Consider the following 15688-nt stretch of genomic DNA (forward strand, 5'->3'; position numbering starts at 1 on the left):
ATAGAAACACATGAATCGTTTGTTAAGACTGCCGAGGGATTTAATGACCGGTTGTTGCAATTAAGAGATAATGTCCATGGAGAAGTTAAAAAGGTAGAAGACCAACTGAAAGAAGAGATGGCTGAAAATAGGAAGGAACTCTTGGAGGAAATAAATGGAGTGCAAGCGGATCTTCGAGCTGAAGGTTGTGAAGTAACGAAGCAAATTAGTGAATGGGCTCATAAATGCCATAAGACGGAAGTGAAGGTGGACATACATGAAGAATTAATGAAAGAAATGAAAGAGGAGATCGGACAAGTCAAGGGACTTAAGGAAGATGTCGAGATATTGAAATTACAGGAGACTAAGGGCGAATTGCTTATGCGATCAATGATAAATAAACAGAACGTCTTAGAGCAAGCAGGAAGCCATTCTAGTAGTGTAGGATTGGGAAATGGAGTAGATCAGACCCGTTTACCTGAAACTACCAACCAACCATTTGAAGAAAGAACTTCAACGCCACAGATTATGGGACCAATTCCATATTTTGAATTGATGAGATTATCAGAGGGAAAGCCAAGGAAATTCACTGGTGGACCTGAGATAACGCCAAAAAGTTTCCTTAGAGAGATGACGGAATATATTCAGGACAACAGAATTCATTCGGATAGACAGTTGAGAATCGTAGAGCGATTTCTAGATGGACAACCATTGATCTGGTTTAAAGCATTCAAATATTGTTTTGACGATTACGAAGGATTCAAGCGTGCCTTTTTGCAAAAATACTGGGGACAGGAGGTTCAACAAGGACTCAGACTTGAACTGTATTCACGAAAATACCAGAGCACAGTACCCACGAGATACGCAGACTTTTTCAGTGGGCAACTTTTGAAGCTTAGGGAGTTAGACTGTCCGCCTCCAGAAGAAGAGTTAATCGCATCAATCGAAAGACAGTTACCTGTGGATGTGCAAAGGACATTGATAGCTGCGAACGTGAAAACAGCTGTAGAGGCCGAAGTATTGTTGAGGCAATTAGATCAAACATCGAACTTGTATCATCCTAGGAATCGGGATATTGAAGCAGTCCATACTATTGACTTGACCAAGGAAGAGAATTCATCAGAGAAGAAGACCCAGGGAACCAACACGTACAACAATAAGAACGATGATAATCAGAACAGAGAGTATCGAGGAGGATACCAGGGAAGAAATTGGAAAGCTCAATCCTTTGGAAGAGGACGAGTCAGCGATAGAAGTTATGAGTCAAATTATAATCAGAATTATGGAGGAAACAGAAGACAAGGGTACCGATATAGATATGGAAGGTTTGGAGAGATGAGAAGACCATATCCACCATATAATAGACCAGGTGATGCAAGAGGTCGACCAAGAAGAGAAGAAAATGAAAGAATGGATCTTCAAGAACGCAGGAATGAGTCTAGAAGATATGTCGAGGAGTTGGCCACGAAAGGAGTATCGTCAGACCAGTGGAAGAGTGCGATTCAACAAGGGAATCAGGACAGAAGTCATGGAGCTGAGAGTAGGGAATATCAGGCTCATAGACGTAGAGAGGAATCTGGTGGATTAAATATAAATGCCCCGAGGTTTTCAATGGAGGGAAGTGGAGCTAAAAAAAAGCCGAAATGTAGTATTCCAAGATAGTGCAACCGCAGGATGTCGCCATCAGGATAATCATGGATGGGCAATTGCAACTATTGATTCTTGGATAGCTAGACCAGAAGATCTTGTAGAGGATAAAGATAGATTTGTAAATAATGAAATAAAGAAGTTACCTGTCATTTATGTCAGAGTTGGGAGTCTGAGGGTCAGGTGTTTGGTGGATACTGGGGCCAGCGTCAGCGTGGTATCACAAGTTTTAATCGATGAATTACAGAGGAAATGTCAAATACCAATTATACCAGTAGCGTCAGTTAAAATTCGAGGCATAATACCAGACAAAGGTACAACATGTAAAAGTCAAGCTTATGTAGATGTAGAAGTTGGAAGTAATATCATGTCTCACCCATTCATTATAATGAATCGAATGGAATTCAACATGATTATAGGGGCTGACTTTCTCCGAGAATTTAAGGCAGTTATTGATATGGAAAAGGATGTAATAAACTTCAATCTCAGTGGTGATCAGTCAGAAATTCAGTTAAACCAACTACCAAACGTTGAGGGAGAAGAAAGAATTTGGTTGGCAGAACAATCGGTGGAAGAGATAGTTAGAAACATACATCAAAATCAGGATGTTATTTTAGAAGAATTCGAGGAAATGATCTTTGCATTGGAAAGGGAGACTGAGTTACCAGATTTCGGGGACAAAGTCAAAAATAAAGTATCAGAAGCCATGATAGGAGAAGAAGATAAGTCAAAATTAAAGGGGATTTTAGGCCACCATAAAACAGTATTCGGATCCAAACCGGGGAAGATTCCAAATTATAAATATGAGCTGAAAGTAAATAGTTGGGAACCGTTTAAACAAAGACCTTATCCAGTAGCAGAGAAGTTTTACCCTAAAGTTAAAGAAGTAATCAAGGAAATGGAGGATAACGGTTTAATATCTAAAAAACCTACACCATTTTTGAATCCTTTGGTGATTGTTGAAAAACCTAATGGAAGCATCCGTGTGTGCTTGGACGCAAGGGCCATAAATCAACGACTTGTGCCTGAATACGATAAGGCCCCTCCTATCAAGGAATTGCTGAGAAAATTCCGAGGCAAACATTACTTTACGACTATCGACTTAACGTCATCGTATCACCATATTGAGTTGGATGAAGCTACTAAGGTTTTGACAGGATTCCTGTTCGACCAACAGACGTATATCTTTAAGCGATTACCCTTTGGTTTGAAGACAGCTGGTTCTGCTTTGATCCGAGCCCTAGATAAGAATTTAACGCAGGAAGTCAAAGATTCTACGGTCAGATATGTAGATGATATCATGATTGCAACGGAGACTTTGGAAGAGCATTTTGATGTACTACACAAACTTTTGGAAAATTTAAATTGTGCAAATTTTAAAGTAAATCTTGAAAAGTCCCACTTTTGCCAAAGGAGTATCATGTTTTTAGGTCATATTGTGGACGGGAATGGCGTCAAACCCAGTCCTGTAAAGATCAGGTCCATACAAAATTTTCCCAGACCCATGAGAATCAAACATGTTCGTCAGTTTTTGGGAATGTGTAACTTTTTCTCAGACCATTGTCCTTTGTATACGGAAGTTGTTGCGCCTCTGCAGGATTTGCTAAAGAAGGATAAGAAATGGAAATGGGATGAAAATTGTGAGAATGCGTTTTTGAAGACGAAGGAATTATTAGCTAATAGTGTGAAATTGGGGTACCCAGATTTCGGAAAACCATTTATAGTTCAGACAGATGCTTCAGCTGTGGGAATTGGAGCAGTCTTATATCAAGAGTCGGAAAACAAAGATCACCAAGTAAATTATTTGGCCTTTATGAGTCGGAAATTGCGGTCTCACGAAGTTAAGTATACTACGACGGAGTTGGAGATGCTTGCCATTGTTACAGCATTGGGACATTGGAGGAAATATATTTATGGCTATCCTATTATTATCCGGACGGATCATAAAGCTTTAACCTTCCTTTTCAAGACGACTATGTCAAGCGAGAGGGTTAGCCGATGGGGCTTATTTGTTCAGCAGTATGATGTTACTCTTGAACATTGTGCTGGCAAGTTAAATGTAATTGCAGATGCGTTGAGTAGAAATCCTGAACCTGGAAAGGTAGAAGTAAATTTGATTGAAATTACACAAGAGGATAGTCAGATTTTTAGGTAATTTATACTGATGCCTAGGGGGGAATAAATCTTGTGATATTACAGCGTGTGTTAAAATATGATCTTCGCGAGTGTGGAAATAATGTGTGTAAATAATGATTTTCCATTACGGGTGTGAAACATGGTTTTTTTTGTTTTTTTTCTCAGTGCGTGATCTTCTAGCAAATATTAGCGTGTGCGTGTGTGAATATTTAATGACGTAGGAGGCATCAGTAAGGATTAGTGAGAGGGAATAGATAGATTAACCTGGCATGTCGCATGAAAGTTCATCAAGAAAATTTCCATGACCAAAGTTTCGAACCTTGATCTTTCCGGCACATTACAGTGGAAATTTTGAAATAGATGTCATCAGTAAGTAACAGGTAGTGCTAACCAGTGAATTAAAATTTTGTGCTGTAGGAAATAAAGTGTCATTCTATTAATTTATCCGGAATATAGCTAGCTAGTATTGAAGCAGGGACCTCTAAGACACAGATTGCCAACCGCAGGGTCGAACCAATGATATTGTACAACGCCACAGATGTAAAATACCGGCATAGTGATATATGTGTTCCCGAGAATGTTGAATGAAAAAGGTAGTACAAATATACGTGAAAGATGGAACAAAATGAGATGTATTGAGAGTGTCATATATAATTAGTTACTGTTCGCACCGAGAGTAAGAATACGTAGATATTGTGGAGGAACATATGGCTTCATTTAGAGTAGAGAGAGAGAGAATTTAAGTGGGTGCGGACAAAATTAAATGCCGTGTTGACGAAATGAATCGGGGTGTGAGATAAGGCTACAGACCGGGTCGGCGCGTTGTGTATTAGAGAGAGAGCCTTGTAACGTTGGTAAGGTTTTATAAGTAACAAAATATCGCATTCATCCGTAAGAAAAATTCTGTTTGTGGAACTCAGGACAGCACAATTAGATTAAATAATGATAGCTAGACTTCGTGACAGATCATTGCGGCAAGTGTAATGATAGGTCACTGTAATGATGCCATGTTGAGGGTCGGAGTTCGTTGCCCGGCCGAGTCAGTGGATAAGGATTTCCCCTGTGACTATATGATTGTATTATGTTGTGTTTGTTATATTATATGTTTTTTCAGTGTATGAGCAATGCAAATTCTGTTTTGCAGTTGCAATATATTTTTTTTTGATGTTGAATTCAGTTCATGTGGTTGTACGTACTTGCGACATTGAGGTTCTGACCCTTGTCTGTAAATTCAGTGTAGGTTAAGGTGCATTATCATTGTAGTGTAGGTCTTGCTACAGGGTAGGATGTTTTTGTGTTGTTAAACAGCTAATTAAGCATATGCAAGATATTTTTAATTTCAGATGAATCGGTGAATTAACTTAATTTAGTTATGTCAGGGTTACTATCGATTTCGTGCGTACGTTCCATATTATCGGCATTCATATGAGTGGAGGATGGTATTGAGAAAGAATAAGTAAATAGTTTCGGACTTAAATAATAATTGGGATTGTTTATATAAAATTTTGTGATGAATAATTTAAGATATATCGAATTCTTGATTAATTTACCAAATATTACAAATGTAACCGGAAAAATTTTTGATGTTAGAGGTAACAAATTCTACTGACGTGATGGTCACGGATTTAGTGAAGTATAATGAATTTAATGAATTAATTAATTTAAAATGACGAGTTCATGGATAACACGGCGGATGTTGTGCTTAATGAATTTACATAGCTTCATGTATTTAAAATGGAAGGTTGTAATCAAGTAGATAATTTGGTATTTAGTAATTGCAATTACAAGGTTTATAATAGTGATGTTAAAATTTTAAGGAGAGAGAGAGTAATTGAATTTGTTTACTCAGAAATGAATGAGGAAGTATGGTTGTATATTAATATTTCAAGGGTCACTATGACGAATTAACGAAAAATATGATGGTAAATTATTATAATGATTATTTGTTTTATGGTTGAAAATTTGAAATATGGTGATGACAAAATGTGAGTAGAATGGAATTGAGTTAAATTTGAGGTATTGGTGTAGAGTTGGAATATAAGATAAAGGAAATAGTGGTCAAATTTGAAGAATGTCATTTGGGAGAAAATTTAAAGTTTTGAGTCATGATGTTAAGATTTATTGTCGGATTGGACGAAGGTTACAAACAATATTTGGTCCGAAGGGTTTATTGATTTGTACAGAAATATTTTGCTTTGCCAAAGTCTAGTTTAATAAATTTTGTGTTCGTAAAGGTTCTCATTCAGATTTTATTTTTTTTTCTACTCTTTTATCCTTCCTGTATAATTAATTTAAGGTTAGTTTTATAATATTCGAAGAGGTTTCTGTGGGTAGTACCCAGTCAGCGACCCTGTGATGTCTCAAGCCGGTGCCATATTTCAAAGGCAGGAAGGGTAGAGGGTTGAATACATACATACAAGGACGGCCACCAAGAAGCTAAATCATAAAATAATCAGGATCTCTCCTTCTGAAGCCAACGGCCGTAGCCGTGTTGAAACACCAGATCTCGTGAGATCTCCTAAGTTAAGCAACATTGGGCGTAGTCAAGATTTGGATGGGTTGCCACGCGCTGTTGGTGGGGGGTAAGGGAATGGAGGAACGGAAAGGAACTGGCCACCCTACCGTACGTAAACTCCTGCTCAGGCACACCTCCGCGGAGGTTCGGTCCTGCCTTCGGGCAGAATACACCCTTACCTTACCTTCTTCTGAAGGCCGTGATCTTGGTGGCATCATGACAATTAGTGAGAAAGCAGAAAACTATTGCGAACAGACAATGTAAACTGAAAATTGTATTTTCTTAATCAACAAATTTTACACCTTTTATTAAGAATCTTTCTTATCAAAAGACAATTCATTTCCAGGAGTACTATATTTCTAAGTTTCGATTTATGAACCAAATTTTAATATTACTAATTAGTGAAAAGAATAATAAAGATGGTTATATAGAGCATAACTTCGAAACATTTCACCTGGCAGCATAGTGCACGCTGCTTTTAGAAACTTCCTGCTAATTGCTTTACGTCGCACCGACACAGATAGGTCTTATGGCGACGATGGGATAGGAAAGGCCTAGGAGTTGGAAGGAAGCGGCCGTGGCCTTAATTAAGGTACAGCCCCAGTATTCGTCTGGTGTGAAAATGGGATACCACGGAAAACCATCTTCAGGGCTGGCGACAGTGGGGCTCGAACCCACGATCTCCCGGATGCAAGCTCACAGCCGCGCGCCTCTACGCGCACGGCCAACTCGCCCGGTTAGAAGCTTCCTAGAGGCAGGGTGGCGTGTGGAACTTAATAAAACTGGTCTATGTGCTGATAGCCTAGGTAAAATAACGCATGACATCATTCCAGTCAGGTATTTTCGAAATATGTATTACGTACTCACACCTAATTTGTGAAGATGATGATTGTTGTTTAAAGGGACCTAACTGATAGGTCATCGGCCCCGGCCTAATTTGTGCTCATCAGTTCTGAAGGTGAAATAAATAACACTCCACAGACTAAAGAAGAGCTAGCCTGTTTGAATATTTAAATATTTTTTCTCAAGTGATTAGAGCTTATAACAAAAATTCTTCTTTTAAAAGTGCCTGTCAGTATTTAGTGAACAGGTTTATACCTTGTTAAATTTCTATGAAGTAATAATAATAATAATAATAATAATAATAATAATAATAATAATAATAATAATAATAATAATAATAATAATAATAATAATATAATTTTACGTTCCATTAAATATATTTACGTATTTTGAAGATCCGACGTACCAATAACTTTGTTCTGCGGAGCTCCTTTTCGTGCAGTTAAATCTAGAGTCACGAGGCAGACTCTACGCAGTAGTGGTTTAATGAGACACGTTCTGAAATGAAGTTTTCGGAATGTTCTTTGTTTATCTTTCTAACTTCGTCAAACGTTGTGGATATCCACATTCTCCTTTTCTTTTTAGAGGCAGGTTATCTTCATATAGAAGCTCTATATTATTTAAGACATGGAACAAATAATGTAAAATCTAACCTTTATATTAATAAAATATTCTTCAATAACTTTTAAAAAATTTGCTTGTTACGGTATACATTTTTAGGAATTTTTCATACCCAAAACAATTTCATATACATTAATACTGCATAATTTCCCGGGTTCGATTCCCGGCCGGGTTGGTGATTTTAATCGCGTCCGAATAATTCTTCTGGCTCCGGGACTGGGTGTTTGGTTTTACCAACACTTTCAGCTTCCTATTCAGATGATACACTACACTACTAACCACCACAGAAACACGCAATAGTGCTTACATCCCTCCATATAGGGTTAGCGTCAGGAAGGGCATCCGGCCTTAAAACAGGGCCAAATGCACATGTGCAACACAGTTCGCAACCTCGACCGCACAAGTGTGGGAAGGGCGGTAGAAGAAGAAAAAACTGCATTATTCCTTTTAAATATCTGCTTTTTAATCTCAATCCTAAAATTCATGGGCGGCGATTATTCTTCTCCACTTCCTACCTTTTATCCCTTTCACATTTCATTCACAGTGATTTAGTTTTGGTCCGTCTCTTCTTCTTTTACCTTCGACTTTCATTTCTAAAAATTAACCAGTTAACCAATAAACCAATGTCCTGGTTTTAATAGCTCCTTCCATATTCTCCAATTAATACAAGCACATCATTGGTCATGTTTGCAGTATACAGCATTCTATCCATTCGTCCCCAACACCACTCATCGAATTCCTCTAACATTTAATGTTCATTTTTGCCAACGGCCCGTGTTTCCGGGCCACGAATAGCAACAATCCAGATACTACCTATAATTTTACTTCACTTCTTCGATAGGCTTTTGGTAGTTGGATTAGTAATTTTTCTTGTTGAATACTACGTTGGGGTGTGCAACTTTTGCTCTTCATGTAAATTGTGCTTCGGTCATCAACAGTAGTTTAGACATGTTTCAATTAATCAGCTAAATTTCGTTATTATACCCTATTACAAGGAATAAGAGAAACTATTTAAATAAAATTGTACTTCAGAATTTTTCACCTGGTACTCCTCTGTAAAACACATAGCTTTTACAAGTTTCATACAAATTTGATGGCGTGTTTGTCTAAGTGAAATTTGTCTATGGACCGATGATCCAAATAAATGGTACATCCCTCCAGTCAGGTATTGCTAGAAGAGTTTTTAAATACCTACGCCTAAATGTAGTGGGGAGTGTTGGAGATGAAGGAAATAACACTCTGTAGACTAAAAGAAGAGAGCGACTGTTTGAACTGGCGGCCGGTGATGAAACAGAATCCCTCCACTCAGCGCTCTCTAATTCTGTTGTAACTTGATCTCCTGAGTCATCATTAATTACAGAGATAGGGACAGGGTTCTTGGTAATTTTTGTCTGCTAGCATTTACCGACGATTAACTTTTATTAAACATAAGTCAACAGAATGCTGATTGATTAAATGTCGTTAGCAATAAAGGTGGTCTTTCTAAGTGTGAACTTAGCTTCGTCGACGTGTGCAGTACATATTGCAGTACGTTAGAATTGTTCCAAAGTAAGCATTCGTGACTGTCATAGATCGTATTCCAGTAGCGATTGAAGGGGAAATTCGAGTTCATATCACCATGGATGGCCACAAATTATAACTCTTAACTTCACACGTCACGTGGCAATCATTTGTTGCTCAAAGGAAATGACAGGATTGTTAGCTGCTATCATTTACCGACCATTAACTTTTATCATACATAAATCAGCAGGAAGCCAAACTCCACGTTGCAACAGTCCCGAAGGGCCATGGTCTACGAAGCGATCACTGCTCAGCCCGAAGGTCTGCAGATTACTAGACATCGTATGGTTGGCACGATGAATCATCTCGGCCGTTATTCTTGGCTTTCTAGACCGGGGTCACTATTTCATCGTCAGTTTCTAGTTGCCAATTGCAATCACGTGGACCTCGAACCAGGCCTGAGATGCAGATAAAAATCCCTGACCTGAATCGGAATATAATCCCGGCCTGGTGAATGACAGGCACGCTACCCCTAAACCGCGGGCTAGTGAGAATGGAATGATGATATGAGCTAAAGAGACTTTTTGTCCTTCTCTTTCTAGTAATAATGGCGTATAGTCTCCGGCAAGGTAGCTCGACCTGCATGTCCGTGAGGATGAGACTCTACCTAAAATGAGTTCTAATAATAAAGACGTCACTCACACCCAGTCCCCGAGCCGGACGAATTAATCTATTAAGTTTAAAATCCCCAACCCGGCCGGAAATCGTTCGTCGGACTCCTGAACCAACGGACAGAAGGCTAACAATTTAGGCAGGGTGCCGGACCTTCTTCTTGTGGCGTCTTCTCACTGAACATAATGTTTTATATGTTCCTATGTTTCTTATATCTGAGTTGTCGTATCTTGGATTTTGAACCACTATAGAGGTTCTCCGCTTGGCAGCATTTTCTCCACCCATGTTCACGTTCTCTTTCTATTTTACCTTCTAAGATGAGCTGCATCAGGCTGTATTTATCATTTTGAAAGATCCGACCGAAATAGTTTTCTTTCCTGAGTTTTTAGGATGAAGACTTCACATTATTTCCCAGTAAGGTGGAGTACATCCTCCTTGGTGACGTGGTATATCCTTGGGATCTTTAACATACTGAGACACATCCAGATTTCAAAGACGTAGAGTCTGTCTTTAATGTCCATCCTTCAACCCCGCAAAACAGCAACGGCAACACATAACACTTGGGACACGCCACCAGTTTTATATAGGGGTTCACTGTTGCACACACGATCAATCACTACCGATCTGTATTTAGGGCAGTCACCCAGGTGGCAGATTCCTTGTCGTTTTCTAGCCTTTTCTTAAATGATCGCAAATAAATAGGAAATTTACTGAACATCTCACTTAGTAAGTTATTCCAATCCTTAACTCCCCTACCTATAAACGAATATTTGCCCCAATTTGTACTCTTGAATTTCAGCTTTATCTTCATGTTGTGATCTTTCCTACTTTTGGAGACATCATTCAAACATTCGTCTACTGATGTCATTCCACGCCATCTCTCCACTGGCAGCTCGGAACATACCACTTTGTCGAGAAGCTCGTATTCTTTCTCCCAAGTCTTCCCAGCCCCCTTCCTTTCCCAGTCCAAACGATATTTTAATTTCACAAACAATGTTGATTCTGTTTTTTATTTCTACATCTGGATATCATTCTTGTGTTAGAAGGCTAAAAGAAGGAAAGGATTTGAAAAGAAGCCCTGGGTTTCGCAATCCTTATTCCATCCGATAGGGATAATAATTAAACAAGTTTCTAATTGTAGGTGGGTGTTGACACCATAATCATTGTCAACAGACCTTCACCTGTACGAGTAATTGGAACCACAGGGATCTGGCTTTCGAATTTTTAAACATTCCCTTTATATGTGCCGGTATCTTTTCTCGAACCGCAGCCACATTTGTGAGAAGCCGGTCACTGGGCTGCCATACCCCGTTGTGTGAAGAGCAAGGGAAGCCAGATTGAAAAGATGAAAATGAAAAGCCTGGAGCGTCTGCGTGGTCACCACAACTCATACACAGATTGCACGTCATGGAAGCACGCTTGGACGTCGAATGTACATTATGTTGGGCCCCTATTCCTAAGGCTGTTCCAGCATGTAACAGTTCTGATATTGTGGAAAGCTTACCTGTCTCAGACGAATCATGCTAGGATCTTGAGAAATGAGAAAGTTTCGTCATGTAGTCACAATATAAGGCACCACACTGAATAGCTTAGCTCAGTGTGCCGAGGCACGGACAGTTACGGTTGGTAGATCTGCACTCGGAAGACAGGTGGGCTCAAATTCATCGTTGGTCGCCCTCGAAATGGTTTCCCGTGCTTTCTGATTTCAACTCCAGGAAAATGATACCTTTTTCAAAGCCACGGCCGCTTCCTTCCCGTTCATAACCCGTACAATTACACCTACACACACAAACAACACCCTCACACAGCGGAACATGCAGCTCACCACCACTGGGTGTACCAGGAAAAAGCAGCTATAGAACTGACGAACTGAACATGTCTTCGGGCACCCCTGGCACTAAACGCCATGTGCTAAAGACGAGTTAAACATTTAAAAATAAATACATTACATAATGCATCTGTCTCACATGCTCACAGAAATCCACACACAACTATCTTTGCCAGGTACAACCGTAGTTGAGTAGTTTTCACCATTGTTAGTTTACAACCTGATCTTGAACAGTGAATTTGAAGAGGGTTTACCGTATATGATAGTACATTAACCATTACAATATTTTACCAGTAGTGAGGATAAAATGATTAAGAAACAGGCAATATTCACACTTTACAGCGTATTGTTCCCTATTATTTCTAGATTGTTGGACAAACTTATAGACTCTTCAGTCAGAGCACATAAACCTGCACCACCACTTCTGAATTATTTCGTAAGTGGCTGCCGGTAACAGATTAATTTTCACTGTAGGAACATAATTGAGAAGCCCTGAGTTAATGAAATATTCATCAATGACAGCTTACTTTAGGGCAAGACTACACTGGAGAGAAAATATTCAGACCGAGCGAGTTGGCGGTGCGGTTAGGGGCGCGCAGCTGTGAACTTGCATTCGGGAGATAGTGGTTTCAAACCCCACTGTCGCCAGTCGTGGTTTCCCATTTTCACACGAGGAAATGCTGGGGGTGTACCTTAATTAACATCACGGCCACTTCGTTCCCACTCCCAGCCCTTTTCTATCTCATCGTTGCCATAAGACCTATCTGTGTCGGTGCAAGGTAAATCAACTTGTAAAAAATAAAAAAATCAGTAATATCAAGGTCTTGGACAGATATAACATGCATTCGGGCGAGTTCATATATTAATATTTTAACTGTTGTGACCTTCCAACTACCTGAGATTATAAATTCAAATATAGCGTTATCATTTCTCGAATACGCATTCGGAATGATGGTCGACAATTAAAGGATATGGCAAGCAAAACCTGTGCGTTCCACTGTAAAGGCTAAATATTTCACGAATTTACTTCCATTGCCAATATCTCTACTAAAAGTTAAACTTAGTGCTAAGAGTTATTACGCACAACTCACTCACACATTCTAACTTCATGGCTACATTCATTACACAATGGTTTCAATCATACATCTCAAAATATGGTAATTCAATATAAAAATTGGGGAAAAACATGTGGGCAACATCTGTCACTGAGGTCATATGCAATGAATATCATTTATAGGCCCTAATGACCGGGCTGAGTGACTCAGACGGTTGAGACGCTGGCCTTCTGACCCCAACTTGGCAGGTTCGATCCTGGTTCAGTCCGGCGGATTTGAAGGTGCAGAAATACGTCAGACTCGTGTCGGTAGATTTAATGGCACGTAAACGAACTCCTGCGGGATCAAATTCCGGCACCTCGGCGTCTCCGAAAACCGTTAAAACGAAGTTAGTGGGACGTAGAAACAATATTATTATTATTTTTATTATTATTATTATTGTGTTATTATTCATTTATAATGCTACATCTGAGTTCTTAAAATCAGAATTTGCTGAAAAAGAAAGTAAATTATTTTAGTTTCAACTTCTCTGGTCTTGGGTCTGAACAAGATAAAGTAGAAGATGACTAGCTTAACAATACAGTAATGACTCCTCCGAGCAAGTGGCACTGCAGTTTGAGTCTCGTAGTTATCAGCTTGCATTCGGAAGATAGTGGGTTCGAACACCACCGTCGGCAGTCCTGAAGATTGTTTACCGTGACTTCCCATTTTCACACCAGGAAAAATTTAGGGCTAAAACTTAATTAAGGCCACAGTTGCTTCCTCCCCAACACTCTTACCCTTTTCCCCTACCATCGTCCCCACAGGACCCATCTGTGTCAGCGTGACGTAATGCAAATTGTAAAAATAAATAAATAAATAAATAAATAAATAAATAAATAATGACTCTTTAGACAACGATATTCTCGCGGGGTTGTTACAATTATAGAGTTAATGATGATCTAACAAGTCAATTCACATGTTACATCTCATTGCACACTGTTACCTCCAAAAATACTTAAGTCTATAAAGAGAGGATGCTCGAGTAACATGGCAGTACTCACATTTAACACGAAGAGCCAGCTCGTTGCTCGCAGTCTCGCCCTCCGTATTGCTCGCCACACACACGTATTTGCCCGCACTTTGACGAGTAACTTTCTGCAGAACAAGACTTTGATTGCTGCGTATCACCCTAGCAGATGTGTTGTGGTTCAGCACCACTCCCTGCAAGAATATCACAGCGCACATTAGTTGACATTCATTGCTAATATTACCGTTATTGCATATTAGACAGCTAAACTTCAAATATAGTTTTTTAAAAACCATTTCATACCAGCCACGTACTCATACTTTACATATTATGTGTGTTCATGATTAGGTCGAACTCAAATCCAGTGCCACACGATTTCTAGGCAGCATTATAACAGTATTTGGTTTATTTCCAACAAGCTGAAATTATCAGTAACCAGAACTTGATTAGGACTTCCCACCCAATCAACACAGTACAAATATGATTTAATTTTTATTCTAGTTTATTAAAAATACGACTAGTTATGGTCCACTATTGGACCATTCTCAGCTACAATATAATAAACTTAAAGCTATACACATAAGACATGAGCTACGATATAATATTCTTTTTGAAATTACATTCCTTCTTTGGTAATGTCCTCATGCGTTATGAAGTTCAACTAAAACCGTCAACACTGTATTACTGTAAAAGCGTCTTTAAGATTTGTCCTGCTTACTGACATGATTTGCTGTTTTATTGCGATAATCTTTAAGAATAAAAGGCTTAAATAACTCAAAAATTTAATATATTTCACTGTAGGTTCGTTTAAATAAACATCAGAGTTGAGTTGTTTATCTAAGAAAATAATAAATAAATAAATAAATAAATAAATAAAATGAAATAAAGAGTAAAAATAAAAATAATAAAGTTTTTGTTACTGAAGCTAGGAAATCAACGCGGAAAATGAAAATAAATTGAATCGTGAATTGATAAAAGGGCGGTTTTTACTTTATATATATATATATGAATTTGTTCCTACGGGTTATACCCATCCTTTAGTTTTGAAAGCCATTAAATCCGGGACAATCTCAAGCTTATTCGGGGAAGTCAGTTCATTCATGGAATGTTAAACGGTAGTAAGTCCTGCATGAGTTGTTGTTTCAACCTATATTGGGATTTTGTGAAACACACATTTAAGCTAATTCAGCCCAGTGTAGGAGATATTACGCTTCCACATATTGAACCCATGACCTTTGTGTCCCAAGAATTTTGAGTCTTAAAGTTACCACATGAGGCCCCATGTCAATCGTAATGAGAAGCACGAATATATATATATATCGCAGAGGCGACACGAGGCAGGAAGATGGCTTCTCTCTTTCCCACGCCATGAGATGTGACGTCATCCGCACGTGTCAAATGTGGATGGATACAGAAGAAAGTTGTGGTTAAATAAGTATATTTAAATAAAGGAATTAGCAATGAACGTAGTATGATGAGTGCCCTGTAATTATCTGTAAGACAATTGGTCTTTAGTAAGACAGATTTGAAACTAATAAGCCATTTCTGTGGATATTTCACATAGGACGCGCGTGTCTATAAGGTGATTGGAAGCCTGTAAATGACGCCGGGACTTCTGCGTGAGCCCGCGGAAGATATTTGTATCATGTTTGTGATGAAAAGTGTGAGAGAATCCACGTAAGTGTTAATTTGTGACGTGTATAATTATTGAATGACATCTTAAAAGTAAATCTATATGCATATCTGTTTGGGCCAAGAATGTTGTAAATTCTATTTGCGAAGTCGAAGATCTCATTCTTGTGAGACCAGTTAAGCGTGGACATCGGACAGGTGTTTTATTTCAGAACTGACAGCGAGGGTTTCTTATGTCCAATGCTGCCAGC

At 38.8% G+C, this 15688-nt stretch overlaps 1 protein-coding gene across 1 annotated transcript in view; it reads right to left on the reverse strand.

The window, feature by feature from the left end:
- The window catches only part of LOC136858529 (neural cell adhesion molecule 2), a 491718-nt gene that overhangs the window by 178417 nt on the left and 297613 nt on the right, over positions 1–15688 (reverse strand). The window contains exon 8 of the mRNA XM_068225657.1: positions 13840–13999. Within this exon, the coding sequence (XP_068081758.1) occupies positions 13840–13999 (160 nt within the window). The remainder of the gene's footprint in view (positions 1–13839; positions 14000–15688) is intronic.

This window comes from Anabrus simplex, chromosome 1 (genome assembly GCF_040414725.1).
Source record: "Anabrus simplex isolate iqAnaSimp1 chromosome 1, ASM4041472v1, whole genome shotgun sequence".
NCBI lineage: Eukaryota > Metazoa > Arthropoda > Insecta > Orthoptera > Tettigoniidae > Anabrus > Anabrus simplex.